Source organism: Panthera pardus, unplaced genomic scaffold (assembly GCF_024362965.1).
Source record: "Panthera pardus isolate Hobbes unplaced genomic scaffold, ASM2436296v1 HiC_scaffold_13, whole genome shotgun sequence".
Taxonomy (NCBI): domain Eukaryota; kingdom Metazoa; phylum Chordata; class Mammalia; order Carnivora; family Felidae; genus Panthera; species Panthera pardus.
The window spans coordinates 145,080,236-145,095,405 of record NW_026526688.1 but is presented as its reverse complement, the minus strand read 5'-3'; the positions used below and the strand labels follow the sequence as shown (position 1 = coordinate 145,095,405).

The 15,170-nt window shown below is 38.4% G+C and overlaps 1 protein-coding gene across 2 annotated transcripts in view; it reads left to right on the top strand.

Moving 5' to 3' along the window:
- MTHFD2L (methylenetetrahydrofolate dehydrogenase (NADP+ dependent) 2 like) overlaps positions 1-15,170 on the top strand; it is a 146,471-nt gene that overhangs the window by 56,271 nt on the left and 75,030 nt on the right. For both annotated transcript variants that reach the window (XM_019467561.2, XM_019467554.2), the window contains one exon: positions 14,628-14,720. In XM_019467561.2, coding sequence (XP_019323106.2) covers positions 14,628-14,720 — 93 coding nt within the window. The remainder of the gene's footprint in view (positions 1-14,627; positions 14,721-15,170) is intronic.

Sequence of the window (15,170 nt, the reverse complement as noted above, 5' to 3'; positions counted from 1 at the left end):
AAGGAGTGAATGATTTCTAATTATATTTCTAATTGTGTGAATTCGATACCCTTTTATTGTCTACCCTCCTGTTACGATTCTTCCCTTCAGACCAAAAAAATCCCACCTAAGAGGCAAAACCAAAAATATCTTCTACTTGAAATTATTAAAAATTTCTAAAATGTGGAAGAAAAAACTTCATTCTCTTCAAAATAAATAATTCATACCATGAATATAAATGATGCTTTGGTGATTAAAAAATATAAAGTCAGGGGCACCTGGGTGGCTCAGTCGGTTAAGCATCCGACTTCAGCTCAGGTCACAATCTCACGGTCTGTGAGTTCGAGCCCCGCGTCGGGCTCTGGGCTGACGGCTCAGAGCCTGGAGCCTGCTTCCGATTCTGTGTCTCCCTCTCTCTCTGCCCCTCCCCCGTTCATGCTCTGTCTCTCTCTGTCTCAAAAATAAATAAACGTTAAAAAATAAATAAAATAAAATAAAAAAATAAAGTCAATGCCAAGAGTCTCGTACAAAGGTACTAAATATCCTTAAAAGAGTGTCAGCTCTATTCTGTTTGATCAGTAAATATCTCTGAAGTTTCCCCAATTTTTTGTTCTTAAAATATGTTGCTCTTCTTATTCTGAGGTCTTCTTCTATTTCCCATCGTGAACGTTTCTTCAGGCTCTCTGGACTTTCCAGCACTGCTTCTCTTTGCTCCCTCCCTCCTTATTCTGATTTAACCCCTTACCTATCATCCTTCAGCCTTGCAGATAGGAGTGCTCCCTCCTCCTCACGTATATACAGCTCAACTGAGATGTAGCCTCTTGATCAGGCTTCTCTGATAGCCTCTCCTACCGTCTCACACACCCCACTGTGGAGAATCTGAAGAACTCTTCCTTCACATCATTTATCAGTTTGTGATGAGCATTTCTTCGCGTCAATATTTGATTAATGTTCACCACACTCACTGGACTGTTGACCCCACCAGAGCAAAGACCACATCTGTGTATCTTCCCATTTTATCTCCAGCACCTAACACAATGGCTGCCTAGAAAGTCTTTGTTCAACAAATGAATGGATAAATTTACTTTATTTGTAGACCAAGAGTGTCATGAAAGGTTTGTCTTTGTTTTTGTGTTTGTTTCTGTTTTTATTTTCCAGTGCAATATTGGTTTCAGGAGTAGAATTCACGGATTCATCACTTACATACAACACCCAGTGCCCATCACAAGTGCCCTCCTTAATACCCAACACCCATGTAGCCCATCTCCCACCAACCTCCCTTCATCAACCTCAGTTTGTTCTCTATTTGTCTCAAGAGACAAGTTGAGTCTCTTGTGGTTTGTTTCCCTCTTTTCCCAACGACCCCCGCCCCTTCCCATATGTTCATCTGTTCTGTTTCTTAAATTCCACAAATGAGTGAAATCATATGGTATTTGTCTCTGACTATTTTGCTTAGCATAATACATTCTAGCTCCATCCACATTGTTGCACATGACAAGATTTCATTCTTTTTGATGGCTGATTAATATTTCATTGTATGGATGGATAGATAGATAGATAGATAGATAGATAGATAGATAGATAGATACAAATCTTTATCCATTAATTAGTTGGTGGATATTTAGGGTCTTTCCATAGTTTGGCTATTGTTGATATTGCTGCTATAAACATTGGGGTACATGTATCCCTTTGAATCTGTATTTTTGTTTTCTTTGGGTAAATACCTAATACAATTGCTGGATCATAGGGCATTTCTATTTTTAGTTTTTTGAGGAACTTCCATACTGTTCTCCAGAGTGGCTGCACTAGTCTGTAGTCCCACCAGTGATGCAAGAGGGTTCCCCTTTCTCTGCGTCCTCTTCAACACCTGTTTGTTTCTTGTGTTATTAATTTTAACCATTCTGACAGGTGTGATGTGTATCTCATCGTGGTTTTGATTTGTAATGAAAGACGTTTTTTAAAAATGTTTATTTATTTATTTTGAGAGAGAGAGAGAGAGAGAGAGAGAGCATGCACATGAGCCGGGGAGGGGCAGAGAGAGAGAGAGAGTCCCAAGCAGGCTCCTCACTGTCAGTGCAGAATCCGACAGGGGACTTGATCCCATGAACCATGAGATCACGACCTGAGCCAAAATCCAGAGTTGGATGCTTAACGGACTGAGCCAGCCAGGCACCTCTGTAATGAAAATTTTAATACAACTATTAATAAAACGTATTCTTAGAAACACTGATGCACTGCAAAATCTTAAATGGGTTTGATTCTTTTCTTAGAGGAGAGGAGTTAGTTGGTCAAATAAATTTGGGAAATCTGGATTAAACAAAATCAAACATCCAACTTGACTGTGATATTTCTTGGAGACTTTAATATAATAATATAGCATAGCATAGCCTTTAACATAGTCAGCACTGTGAATCTTTGAGAAGGTAATCATATTTAGTATTTCACTCTGGAAGTTGTTTTTTTTTTCCCTAACAAAGTATGTATATTTATATCTATGTTTTTGCTATATTCGTATTAGTATACCCCCAGAGGTCTAGCCTTTTTCCACAGAGAGGAAGAATAGAAAGGACAGTAAGCAGCACATTGTTCTTTGACATGTCTGCATTTTCACTCTCAAATGCAGACAGAAACCTTGGGAATACTTAGTGTTTGAATATGCTCTTTCAAGCATGTTTGCAGAATCCTGCAATTGTAGTAAGATCCCTGAGTTTAGTTTCAACTGTTGATCTTGAAGAGCACAACATAAATGCAAAACTTACATAAAGCTGTAACAAACAGATCCTCCCCTACCAACACACACACATTCCTTCTAGCCAAAGCAACTAGAAAGGAAAAGCAATACTTTGACTCATGCTAACACCCTTGTCTCATGGCTGAGCTGGCCAGCTCATTTTGGCTAGGAATTGAAAGGGTCTGATTGCCTTAGTTAGCTTTGCGTAGTTTAAAATCTGTTTCACAGTCAGAAATACTACTACCAATCATGACTTGACAATTTGGTACCATGGGAAATTTGGCCACCTGGGGAACTGATTCATGTAGATGACTCAAAACATTTCATCCCTACTCATAAGAAAGTAATCCTAGAAATGTAAGGCTTCAAAGCCATTTATCTTCATTTATGACTGCCATGTTGTTCACACCATAGCTGCAGTCTTGATTGATGAAGATTGACTCTCGGAGCAGGAAAACCTATTGTTAATGAGCATTGACTCTTTGGTCATTTTGCCTGACTGCACGTTACGTTCGTGCATGTCCCTTATCTCACATGTATGTACAGTTTTTGGGAGAGTTAAATGAGCTAATACCTATAAAGAGTTTACTATTCATCCATTCTAAGTGTTGAGTACATGTTAGCTTATTCTAAAGAGTATTTAAGGTGGGTCACAGCAATGTATAAAACACAATGCAAAAGAGAAATAGTTAAGAAAAGGAGGAAGCAAGGCCTAGAACTAAAACAGGGCCAAGAATAAAGCTATTAAAAATAGGCATATCGGGGTCCCTGGGTGGCTCAGTCAGTTGAGCATCTGACTTTGGCTCAGGTCATGATTTTACAGTCCCTGGGTTCAAGTTCCACATCAGGCTCTGCACCGACAGCTCGAAGCCTGGAGCCTCCTTCTAGTTCTGCGTCTCCCTCTCTCTCTCCCCCTCCCCTCCTCTCTCTCTCTCTCTCTCTCTCTCAAAAAAAAAAAAAAAGAAACACTTTTTAAAAATTTTAAAAATAGGCATATCATTAAATCTTCATGGATATACTACCACTGCCAAGCACACTGCTTTTCGTATACTAGTGCTGAATATATGTTTGGTGAATTTATTTATTTGAGCCTAAACTATACTTTCTATGATTGGGTCACAAATTTCATCTTGAGAGCTCTTTAGCAGGAAAAAAAAAAAAAAGAGAGAGACTACTTACCCAATTAAATGGCTTTAGGATTAAAAATAAATACATGCTCAGGATAAAGAAAACATTTTCTGATATTAAGACTGAAAAATAATTTCTCCTGAGGGGTCTTATAAGCAGGAAACTATACAATGAACTGAGTAATATTCATAACATGCTTTCTAATTTCAGGAAATGGCCACATCTAATAGGACTATTTCTTTCATTGTTTAAGCATAAAGCCACCATTGGCATGTGTATCTTTCATTTCACTAGGTATGTCTTTTCATTCTCTGTTTATGGGTCATTCTGTTCTTCCCAATTTCTAAACCAGTGGTTCTCAACCTTAGCTGCCCACTAGAATTATCTAGGGACTTTTAAAAATATAGCTGCCTCCGCTCTGGAAAGCAGTGTGGAGGTTCCTCAGAAAATTAAAAATAGACCTACCCTATGACCCAGCAATAGCACTGCTAGGAATTTATCCAAGGGATACAGGAGTACTGATGCATAGGGGCACCTGTACCCCAATGTTTATAGCGGCACTCTCAACAATAGCCAAATTATGGAAAGAGCCTAAATGTCCATCAACTGATGAATGGATAAAGAAATTGTGGTTTATATACACAACGGAATACTACGTGGCAATGAGAAAAAATGAAATATGGCCTTTTGTAGCAACATGGATGGAACTGGAGAGTGTGATGCTAAGTGAAATAAGCCATACAGAGAAAGACAGATACCATATGGTTTCACTCTTATGTGGATCCTGAGAAACATAACAGAAACCCATGGGGGAGGGGAAGGAAAAAAAAAAAAAAAAAAAAAAAAGAGGTTAGAGTGGGAGAGAGCCAAAGCATAAGAGACTGTTAAAAACTGAGAACAAACTGAGGGTTGATGGGGGGTGGGAGGGAGGGCAGGGTGGGTGATGGGTATTGAGGAGGGCACCTTTTGGGATGAGCACTGGGTGTTGTATGGAAACCAATTTGACAGTAAATTTCATATATTAAAAAATAAAAAAAAATAAAAAAATAAAAAATAAATAAAAATAAAAAAAATAAAATAAAAATATAGCTGCCTGAGCCCAACACAGAACAATTATATCAGAATCTTTTGAGTTGGACCAGAGTATCAGTATTTTTTGGAAAGCTCCATAGGAGATTCTAATGTAGTCAGGATTGAGGAGAACTGCTCAAAACATTGGAATAAACTCGGGGTTCACGTCTCGTTCCAGAGCCATTTCTAGGTCATCCTTTCTAGTCCCAATGCTTTAAATACCATCAGTATTTCCCATGTTTCTAGACCCATGTAACCACTGTCCACTTGACATGTCAGCCCACTTGGATGACCAGTAGGCATTTCAAATGTACCATATACAAATCTTCAATCTTAATTTTACTCCTTATAATCTGTCCTGTTTTAGGAAGTGGCACTGTTACGCAACCTAGTTGCTTAGGCCACCCTTGACCTCTGTCTCTCACACCTTGTGTCTTATCCATTAGCAGTCTGTGTAAAATATACCCATGATCACCTCCACCAAAAAGATCCTAGTGGAGACAGCCAATATCTTTCACTTGGAGCACTACTAAACTTACAAACTAGTTTCTCTGCATTCACCCTGGTCCTATCTCCCATACGTACTCTATATTTCACACGGTTGTTCTGAATCACCCACGGGTGCCCATAACATTCAGAAACACATAACATCAGAATAAAATCCAAATTCCTTGAAACAATACGCAAGACCTTACAGGACCTGACCTGGGCTGCATCTTTTTGCTCGGTTCCTACCATTCTAACCCTCTATCACTGCCCTCCAGCCATGGCTGCCCTTTGTTTCCTTAGAACACATCATACATGCTCTTGTATCTGGGTCTTTGACTTGGTTTTCCTTTTTCCTGGAATGCTCTTTTCTGAAGCTATTTACAATAAATTATTTCTCTAACTACCTTCGAGTTTCTGCCCAAATGTTATCTCCTAAGGCCGTCCCTCACTATCTTATCAAAATAGCACTCATGCTATTATTCTGTACTCACTCTGCATTTCTTTCTTCATGACATTTATTACTACATAGAATTTTATTATATGTGTGTTTTTCATTTACATATTGTCTTTGTTGAACAAATGAGTCTGTGACTTCAGTTCAATAATTTTTGGCCGAATCCAGGGGTAGATTTTTTTAAATCTCTAGAGGCACTGGTTGTCAGGACTCAGTGAGTCTTCCCTAATACTTTCTCTCAAAGTTACTTTGAGATAGTTGTCTAAAAGGAGTGAGCTTGAAAGGGCATTTGACTAATTAAAAGTGAAGCCATATTCCTTAGTTGTCATCTGCCTAATGGCCCAAGGTGTTTGGAAGGTAACAGAAGGACTGATCAACAGCAAATCAGACCAAGCAGGTCTTGACCAGATACAAACACATTTAAAGCCTGGCCCATTTTAAGCATGAAAGGAGAGCTTAGATCTGAGTGCTCTGTAAGTATATCCAAAATTATTTAAGTGATTTAATCCAGAAAAGGCAGCTCAAGTTGAAATAGAAAACTTACAGTAAATGGAATGCAGGAGTCAAGAGAATGCAGTATTGTTTCCAGATCTGGGAAATGGGCCCCTTGATCATTTTACAAGTGGTAAAAATTAAATTTTGTGATAGAGGCACGTGTGTTTTCGGTCCTTAGCTGGTCTCTTACCAGTACTGCCGGTGCACACCAGGTAGGATCAGAAGGCAGAGTGTCATCGAAGATCCCTCCCTGGCTTCCTAAAAGAGACAGGACAGTGGTCCAGAAATGCTGCTCTGCTGACTGAAGTGAAAATGTAGCAGTTGGCCAGCTCTGCTTTTACATCTGTGAACTCAGCAATGCTTTTTTGTTTGTGCCCAGTGTAGATGGGGGCTCTAGAGTGACATGATTAAGAGCCAGGACATTAGAGCTGGGCTAAACTAGTTTGAATTCTGACCCTTATATGGTTTGTATGAGCTTGGACAGACTATTGGACTTTGTGTGTGTCCTCAGTTTCCTCATTTGTAAAGTGCAAATAGCATTATTTTCTACCTTATAAAAAATACCCTCGCAGTGTTTTGTGAAGACTGTATGATGTGAAAATGTGTGATAACATGCGTAAGGTGTAAAACAATGATAGACATGTGGTAAATTCTCACATAAGGGCCATTTTGATCACATACATTTAGGTTCTGTCCATTTAGCTTCCACAGAGATTTTCCCTGTAGAGAGGTTTTTGTTTGTTTGTTTTATGCTACGAGATGGAACAGCAGTTTACAAGAGAATAAGAGACACACGTTCTAATCCAGAGTCTTTAGGCCTCTGGAGACCTTTGTCCAAAAACAGAACTCAGGCTTCTTTCTTGCTTTGGGTGCTGTTCTGGTGATGAATGCTGAGTTTTCCTGCCTGTAATGTCCTCAGTGATTGTTCCTTTAAACCAGACCATGGGGGCGCCTGGGTGGCTCAGTCGGTTGAGCGTCCGACTTCAGCTCAGGTCATGATCTCACAGCTCATGAGTTCGAGCCCCGCGTCAGGCTCTGTGCTAACAGCTCAGAGCCTGGAGCCTGCTTCGGATTCTGTGTCTCCCTCTCTCTCTGCCCCTCCCCTACTCGCATTCTGTGTCTGTCTCTCTCAAAAATAAATAAACACTTAAAAAAAAAAAAAACAGACCATGGTATGAGTTAATGTATGGAGAATGATGCCGTTTTGTCTTATCCAGAGAAAGTGACTAAGCAAAACCTTACCTGTGAGATTCTAGCTCCTACTGGACTTGCCATTTTGCTTCGTCTGTGGATGCAGGTACAAGCAGGTATTTGAAGACTTGTCTCATGGAAAAGGAAGTTGAGACTTGTTCTGTGGTGCTGTCCAAATTAGATCTAGAATTATGGTAGATCTTGCCAAAAGGTAGACCTCAGCTCTTGCGAGGAAGAAGTTTCTAACCATCTGGGCTAAATGACATGCTTTTCTTACATTCTTATGGAAAATAATTTACAGATGGGCAAGGATGGAGAAAGCATACAGAAACAAAATAAATTCCTACTCACATCAAAATCAGTCTTCTCTAAGAATTTGCGGTACTCCCCTATGCTGTTCTCAGCCAGAGTAGAGAGAGATGCTCTGTGCCAACATGTAACTTACAAACTTATAAACTCCTTTTAGCGTGGAACTTCCCCCTCTGTGTTCATATTCTGATTTACATATCTGTTTCTCATATGAAAGTGTGGAATCGTGTGTCTCCATTGCTTCACATAGCTCTGGGATTCTTTCTTGATCGTTGAATAAATGAAGGTAGGGAATGACCTAGAAATGTCCAACAAAAAGAAACTCCTCATTTTAAGTTGTTCTAAGCAAAAACTGCTACTCTATTATGAAGCATATTGTGCTGTTTGTTCTAGCTTCTTTTTAAATAGCAAATATTTTTATCCCTCAAATTGGCACTCTGGGTTAGTTGCCAGCAACTCTTCGCTACAATCTGCAATTTTGCATAAATTACAGTGTAATGATAGCCTAGAAAACTGCTCAGACAGCTCCCAGTAGACCATTCGTGACTGACTGTGGACTCTTGTATAGTAAGAAGCCTATCTTGCCCAGCAGTTAATTATTAAGTTCTAACAGAACTCTCAGATTCTAGGAGATAGGTTCTAAGTTTTTTATTCTTGCTCTATCTTACAAACATGATGTAAAGCACTGGGCACCGAGAAGTTGCTTAAGACTCTGCTTATAAACGTTTTTATCTGGGTCCGTGTGATAGTTAGAAAAATTAGGCCCTCGCCCAGGCTGATAGCAGGTGCACCGTAAGAGGATAAAACTGAGTGTGGGAAAAAGTCATCTGAGGGTCAGAGATATGCATCATTCTACAGAGTAGCTGCTCCGACTTGTCAGTACTGGCTACCCAGGGAAGAGTTGAGGAGTTAGAAAGGATTAGGTACAGCAAGCCAGAGGATTCGAGGGAGAAAAGTAATAGGGCACCAGAACTGAAAACAGGAACGACAAGAATTTTCACAGGTTAACTAGCATATCATGTGCCGGATAGTCAGCTCTCAGGAGCAGGGACAGGTATCAAGGTGCTCATCTGCAAGGGGCAAAGGCAGAAGAGACTGAGGCATGATTTGAACACCTTTGTATTTAATTCCCTTGATTTATCTCTCTTTTGCTATCACACTGTGGTCTCCTGCATAGTAGGCTGAAAGCCTTTCCCTGGGTGGATAGTGTTATAATCAGAAACTCATTGATCAAGTCTAAATATGAGTTTGATATTTCCCATGGGTATCACTAGCCCAACTCACTTAGGAGTAACAAGTTCACAAGATATTATTGACGGGGGAGTGGAATTACCTAAAAGATCTTTCTATATGCTTATTGAAATTCATCTTAATATTTTTTTCTTCTGCTTGACACTTTACAGGTTGTTCATTGTATGTATATACAACTCAGTGGATTATTATGTATCCCTCAATTCCTTGCTGAAACCATCAGTACTGACAAAGTGGGAAGTTTTTGTTTGGTTTTGGTTTTGTGGGGATTTGGGAAGCTCCCCTGCAAGAAGACACACTTCCATGGTTGAGAGGACCTTTCTGCATATAGGGAAGCTGTACTAAGGTAGAGATGGTTTATTTATTACTGGTTTATAGCAAGTCAAAGAGAAGAGGAAACACACAAGGGAAGCTCGTAAACAGATTCTGCTCCGTGTAGCTGAGCAGAAGGTGGTGTCATGAACTGAAAGGAGAAAGACCGCTAACAGGGGCCCCTGCGTGACTCAGTTGGTTGAGCACCTGACACTCCATTTCAGCTCAGGTCATGATCTCATGGTTCATGGGTTTGAGCCCTGCATCAGGCTCTGCACTGACAGTGTGGAGCAAACTTGGGATTCTCTCTCTCCTTCTCTCTCTCCCCTTCCCTGCTCATGCGCTCCCTTTCTCTCTCTCTCTCTCTCTTTCTCTCTCTCTCTCTCTCTCGATAAACAAATAAACCTAAAAATAAAAAAATAAAAATAAAAAACCCCAGCCTATTCTCACTAAAAAAAAAAAAAAAAGACTGCTATCAAGTACCGCTGTCTCTCATTGTTCTTCCTTTTTAAAGCTTTCCTGGTTATTGACTTTTCTTTTTCCTTATTAACTTTAGGATGAAATTATATTCTTCCAAAAAAATGCAGACTACCAGTTTTTATTGGAGTTGTATTCCATTTGTAATGAACGTAGGGAGAATTGTTATCTCTAGGATATTGAGTCTTTTACATAAGACATGGTTTATCTTTCTAGTTCTTCAGTCTTACTGATGTCTCTTGGTATTGTTCTGGAGATTTTCTTTTACCACATAGGTTTTGCACATTTCTTGTTAAGTTTATTTCTGAGTATTTTACTTCTTGTATTGCTATTCTAATGGAGTCTTTTCTTTCATTTTATCTTCTAATGTCTTGTTATATATGAAAGCTATTTATTACTGTATATTTACTTTTTATTTGGCAATTTGTTGAATTCTCTCACTGCTTATATTACAATTTTCAGACCTATTTAATATTAACATCTTGAGTTTATGTTTACTAATCTTCTCATTTCTTTTGTTTCTTTTTGGTTCCTTATCTACTTTTTTTAAGTTAACTGATTGATTCACTTCTTTTCTTTTATTGATTCAATTATTTTAGTTCTTTGTTTTATCTTTATTTTATAGGATCTAATATATAGTAATTTCATTATAAATGTTTCTAGAATTTCTGCACTGTTGTTTTGTGTTTTCTTTTTGACCCAAGAATTATTTAAAATAGGGTTTAAAAAAATCCTGCTGAAAAAACATTTTGATTTCTTTTTTTAAATGTTTATTTGTTTATTTTGAGAAAGAGAGAGAGAGAGCACAAGCAGAGGAGGGGCAGGGAGAGAGGGAGAGAGAGAGAAGGAGAGAGAGAAAGAGAGAAAGAGGGAGGGAGAATCCCAAGCAAACTCCCTGCTGCCAGTGCAGAGCCCGATGTGGGACTCGAACTCACAAACCATGAGATTATGACCTCAGCTGAAATGAAAAATTGGATGTTTAACCAACTGAGCCATCCAGGAGTCCAGAAAGAACCTTTTAATTTCTGACTTTTTCAATAATTATAACTTTATAGACTTGTGATGAAAGAAAATATCTGAAGTTTATCAACCTATTTTTTGGAATCAATTAAAATTCTCTTTGTAGCCAAAGAGAATGCCATTTAAAAATATTCTTTGGCTACATGAAAAGAAAATGTATGTTCTGCTTTCAAAATTTGATATATTGCAATCAGGTACATAACATTAATTATGTTATTTGCCTTTTCTATATCTTTGATCTGTTGTGGATTGAGAAAGGTGAATTAAATTCAGCAAATACAATGTGTTTCTTTTTTGATTTGTATCCCTTATAATTTCTGCTGTATGAATTATATTTCTCTTACATGTTACTTATATATTTCTCATTGTTGTGAGTTCGTTTGAATCACATCTTTGCATTATAATGTGTACTTTCTTTGTCCTATTTAATGGTAAATTTCTCCTTATTTGACAATAAGAACATCATCTCTTTTTTTGTCCTTTTCCTGCTACGCATTTGCCTATCTTTTATTTTTGACATCCAAACAGCTTTGTTTTAGATGTACCTTATATAAAGTATAGAGTTAGATTTTGTTTTTGGTTTGCAAGCCAATTTGGAAATAGGATTCTTTTAAAAATAGATAACTTAGGAAAATTTGTTATGAAGATAAATATATCTGATCTGAACTGTGTATTAGTTTCTGTTCTGTTTGTTGTTTTTATGGCTTTTACTTATTTTTTACATTGTTTTTTTTTTATGTATGGTTCTTCTGATATTTAGGAAAGTTAGTCATTACTCTAATAGTTATAACTTTATGCAGTACTCTTAGTTGTCTATTTCTTCATATGGTATCTATTGATAATCTAATTTAAAAAACGGAGGCTCCTGGCTGACTCAGTTGAGCATCCAACACTTGACTTTAGCTCAGGTCATGATCTCAGGGTCGGGATCAAGCCCCAACTGTGTCAGGCTCCAGAGTGAGCGTGGAGCCTACCTCGGATTCATATTCTCTGTCTCTCTCTCTGCCCCTCCCCCAATTGCACATGTGTGTGGTGTGCATGCATGTGAGTTCTATCTCTCTAAATAAATAAATAAATAAATAAAAATGATAAAATGCTTTTATTTTTCTTCCCTGATTCCATTTCTTTTGTCTCCAACCTGATATTTGCCACTAAAAATTATCTTTGTAATGTTTTTACCTTGTACTTCTAAATCTTCTTCTTCTTCTATTATTTGATTGATCAGTTTTAAATGTTTTTTGATCCTAGTCATTAGATAACGTAATTAATGTCATGTTAATCTAGTTCGCAATCAGCAAACTTTCTCATCTTTGCCCTTCCCATTCCAATTTTGTTAGTTTTACCATTTTTTTCATATTTAGAGCAAATAGGATTTACATTTTGTCCATCACCCAGCTCTCATTTTTTTTAGTCTTACTTTTATGATTAAATATATTCCAAACTTTCTAATAGTCCTTTTGCTGTTTTCCTCAGATATATGATATTGATTCATTAAAGTTAGTCATTTAACAAATTCTTTAGGAAAAACACAAGGGAACAGTATTCCCTGAGTTCTTACAATTTCAAAATTGTAACCTTTATTCTTGGAGAATGATTTGACTGTGACTCCCTTTTTTTTTTTTTTTTTTTTTTTTTTGCATGAGTCTCTTGCAAATATTGCTCTTCTGTTTTCTGGAGTTGAAGATACAAATTTGAATTTTTGCTCGTAATACTCTTCTTTGATGTTCACAATCCAGCTACTTTACTGAAATTTTTCTCAATGTTGACCATTATGGTCAATTTGTATGGATTCAAAGTCTTCTTTTTCCCCAGGTCCTGTGCCTTTACATTCTTAATTTTTAAATTTTTGGCATAATGCTTGGTCATAACATTCAACTTTTCCATTGCGACACTTTTTGTTGCTGAGTGTATTGGTATGTTGGTAAATTATTTTTTTAAAAAAAGGTTTATTTATTTATTTTGAGAGAGAGAGAGGGAGAGCACAAGCAGGGGAGGGGCAGAGAAAGAAAGAGAGAGAGAATCCCAAGAAGGCTCCTCACTGTCAGCACAGTGCCTGCCATGGGGCTTGATCTCACTAACCTTGAGATCATGACCTGAGCCAAAATCAAGAGTCAGGCATTTAACTGTCTGAGCCCCCCAGGCCCACTGGTACGTCGGAAAATTCTTGAAAAAAAAAAACTCTTTCTGTTTTTGGGGGGGGGGGGGCTGCCAGTTTTAAAATATATTCTTTTATTTACTTAAAAAGTATAGTAAAGTTCACTCTTTTCGGTGTACAGTGCCATGAATTTAGATAAATGCATACAGTCAAGGAACTCCACTAGAAGCAGAACAGCTCCGTCACCCTCAAAATTTCCCTGGGCTGATTTTTACATAGCATTCTTTTACTAATTTTTTGAGTATTTTTTGCTTACTTATCATTGAGTGAGTTAGATCTCTTGGACCTCCTGTGGGTCAGGTACTTCTGCTGGGGACTGGGGAGGAGGTGCTGGGCAGCCTTCAGATCCCTTCTTCACCACTTACACAAAGTCAAACCGCTTCCCGTTAAAATGGCCCCTCCACTTGAGTCTTTCTGTTACGAGGCAGTGTGAGCCATCCTGGGTCCGAGCGGGCCTCTTCTGCCTCTATTTCTATCTTCTCTGCTACAGATAAGAGATATATTTTGTATTTTTGACGTGGACCCTGCACCTTCGAACAGTGTATTTTCGCGGTCATTTTCAGAGATCTCCTGGTACTGGCCATCTTGTTATTCTCTGCATTTCTTTGCCGCCTTTCTTCCTGTGTGTATATATTAACTCCGCTGCTTCTGGGTAACTCGCACATATTTTTGGAATCTATGGAAAGTATGTCTTTCTGGTTTTGCTAAAAATGGAGGTTATATAGTTTTTGTTGTTGTTGTTAAATGTGTAGCACTTGTAGGTTATCTAGGAGAAGAGACAAGATACTGTCTCACACAGCCATGCTCTGACTGGAAGTCCTTTTCTGACTACTCTCATCCTTGCCTTTCTTTCACTTCTCTTCCTTGGCTCACACTTAAAGCACTGGAAGCCGTCAGGCTGGTAACCTCTCTTATTCATACACCACGTCATTAAAGCATGTATGAATATTTCCTGTTATATCTAAAGCCTCTTCATTATTTCCTAAACACATAATTTCAAAGTTGGTCCATTTTTTTCCTGTTCTTCTGTTGGCTTGGAATGCCCTTTTCTTCTTTCTTGAATTGGTACACCCCCTCTCATACTTTGAGACCTAAAGTATATTGCCTCCTTTAGGAACCCTTCCTTGACACCTCCCCAAGAGGAGGCAGAATTAATCTCTTAGCTGTGCTCCCACAATGCATTGCCCCATCTTGGATGCACTTACTTGCTGTTTTCAGAGCTTATATACCTAATTATCAAGCCAACAAGTATCCCACGTATTTACATATTAACCTCAATACAGAACTTTCACGTGCTGGGTTTCTAGGACCTTACTTAGATCTCTCTTTTGATGGTCAGCACTTACTCTCATTTGGTCTTATTTTATTTTCCACTGGTTAATTGAAGGGTGTAATATTTTTGGTCATCTAGGTTTTCTTATCTAGCTTTTGTTCTTAAAGTGTTGTAATCATTTGAAAGCAATTCTCCTACTCTTAGGATATAACTGAATCTCCCCTAGAATGATAGCATCCATAACTTTTGAAAAAGCTCAGTAACTATTAATGGGAGCTCTTCTCCATTCCAGGTGATGCAACCGTGACAATAGCTCACAGATACACTCCCAAAGAACAATTGAAGATCCATACGCAGCTGGCAGATGTTATCATAGTAGCTGCCGGTAAGTCTTTGGTGGCTGTTATTTGGTGGAATGTCATCAGCGGAGTAATTCCTGCCCTAATTGCTGACATGTCTGTAAAAACAGGTTCTTGGGAGAGTTCAGTATATGTATGACTAACTTCCATCGGCTGGATTCTGTCTCCTGGCAATTATTATAGTGGTTTGTTGTGCCTACGTTAACATTTGTCACTTCATTATGGAAAACCCAAGTAGCCTTTGGAATGACAGGTTAAGCACAAGAACAAATGTGCAGGTTGCCAGTTCCTTCATAGACATGGTTGATTCTAAACGTGAATGAGTTATGGGGAGGCTGGTAGGAAATGCTCTTGATAAGATAGCCAGGGCTAGCTCCTGTGGGACCTTTGGAAGGACTTTGATATAAGCCAAGAAAGGCTGAGAGCAGGAGGTTGACATGGCCTGGCTTATGTTTTTAGAAGAGCGCTTACACTAT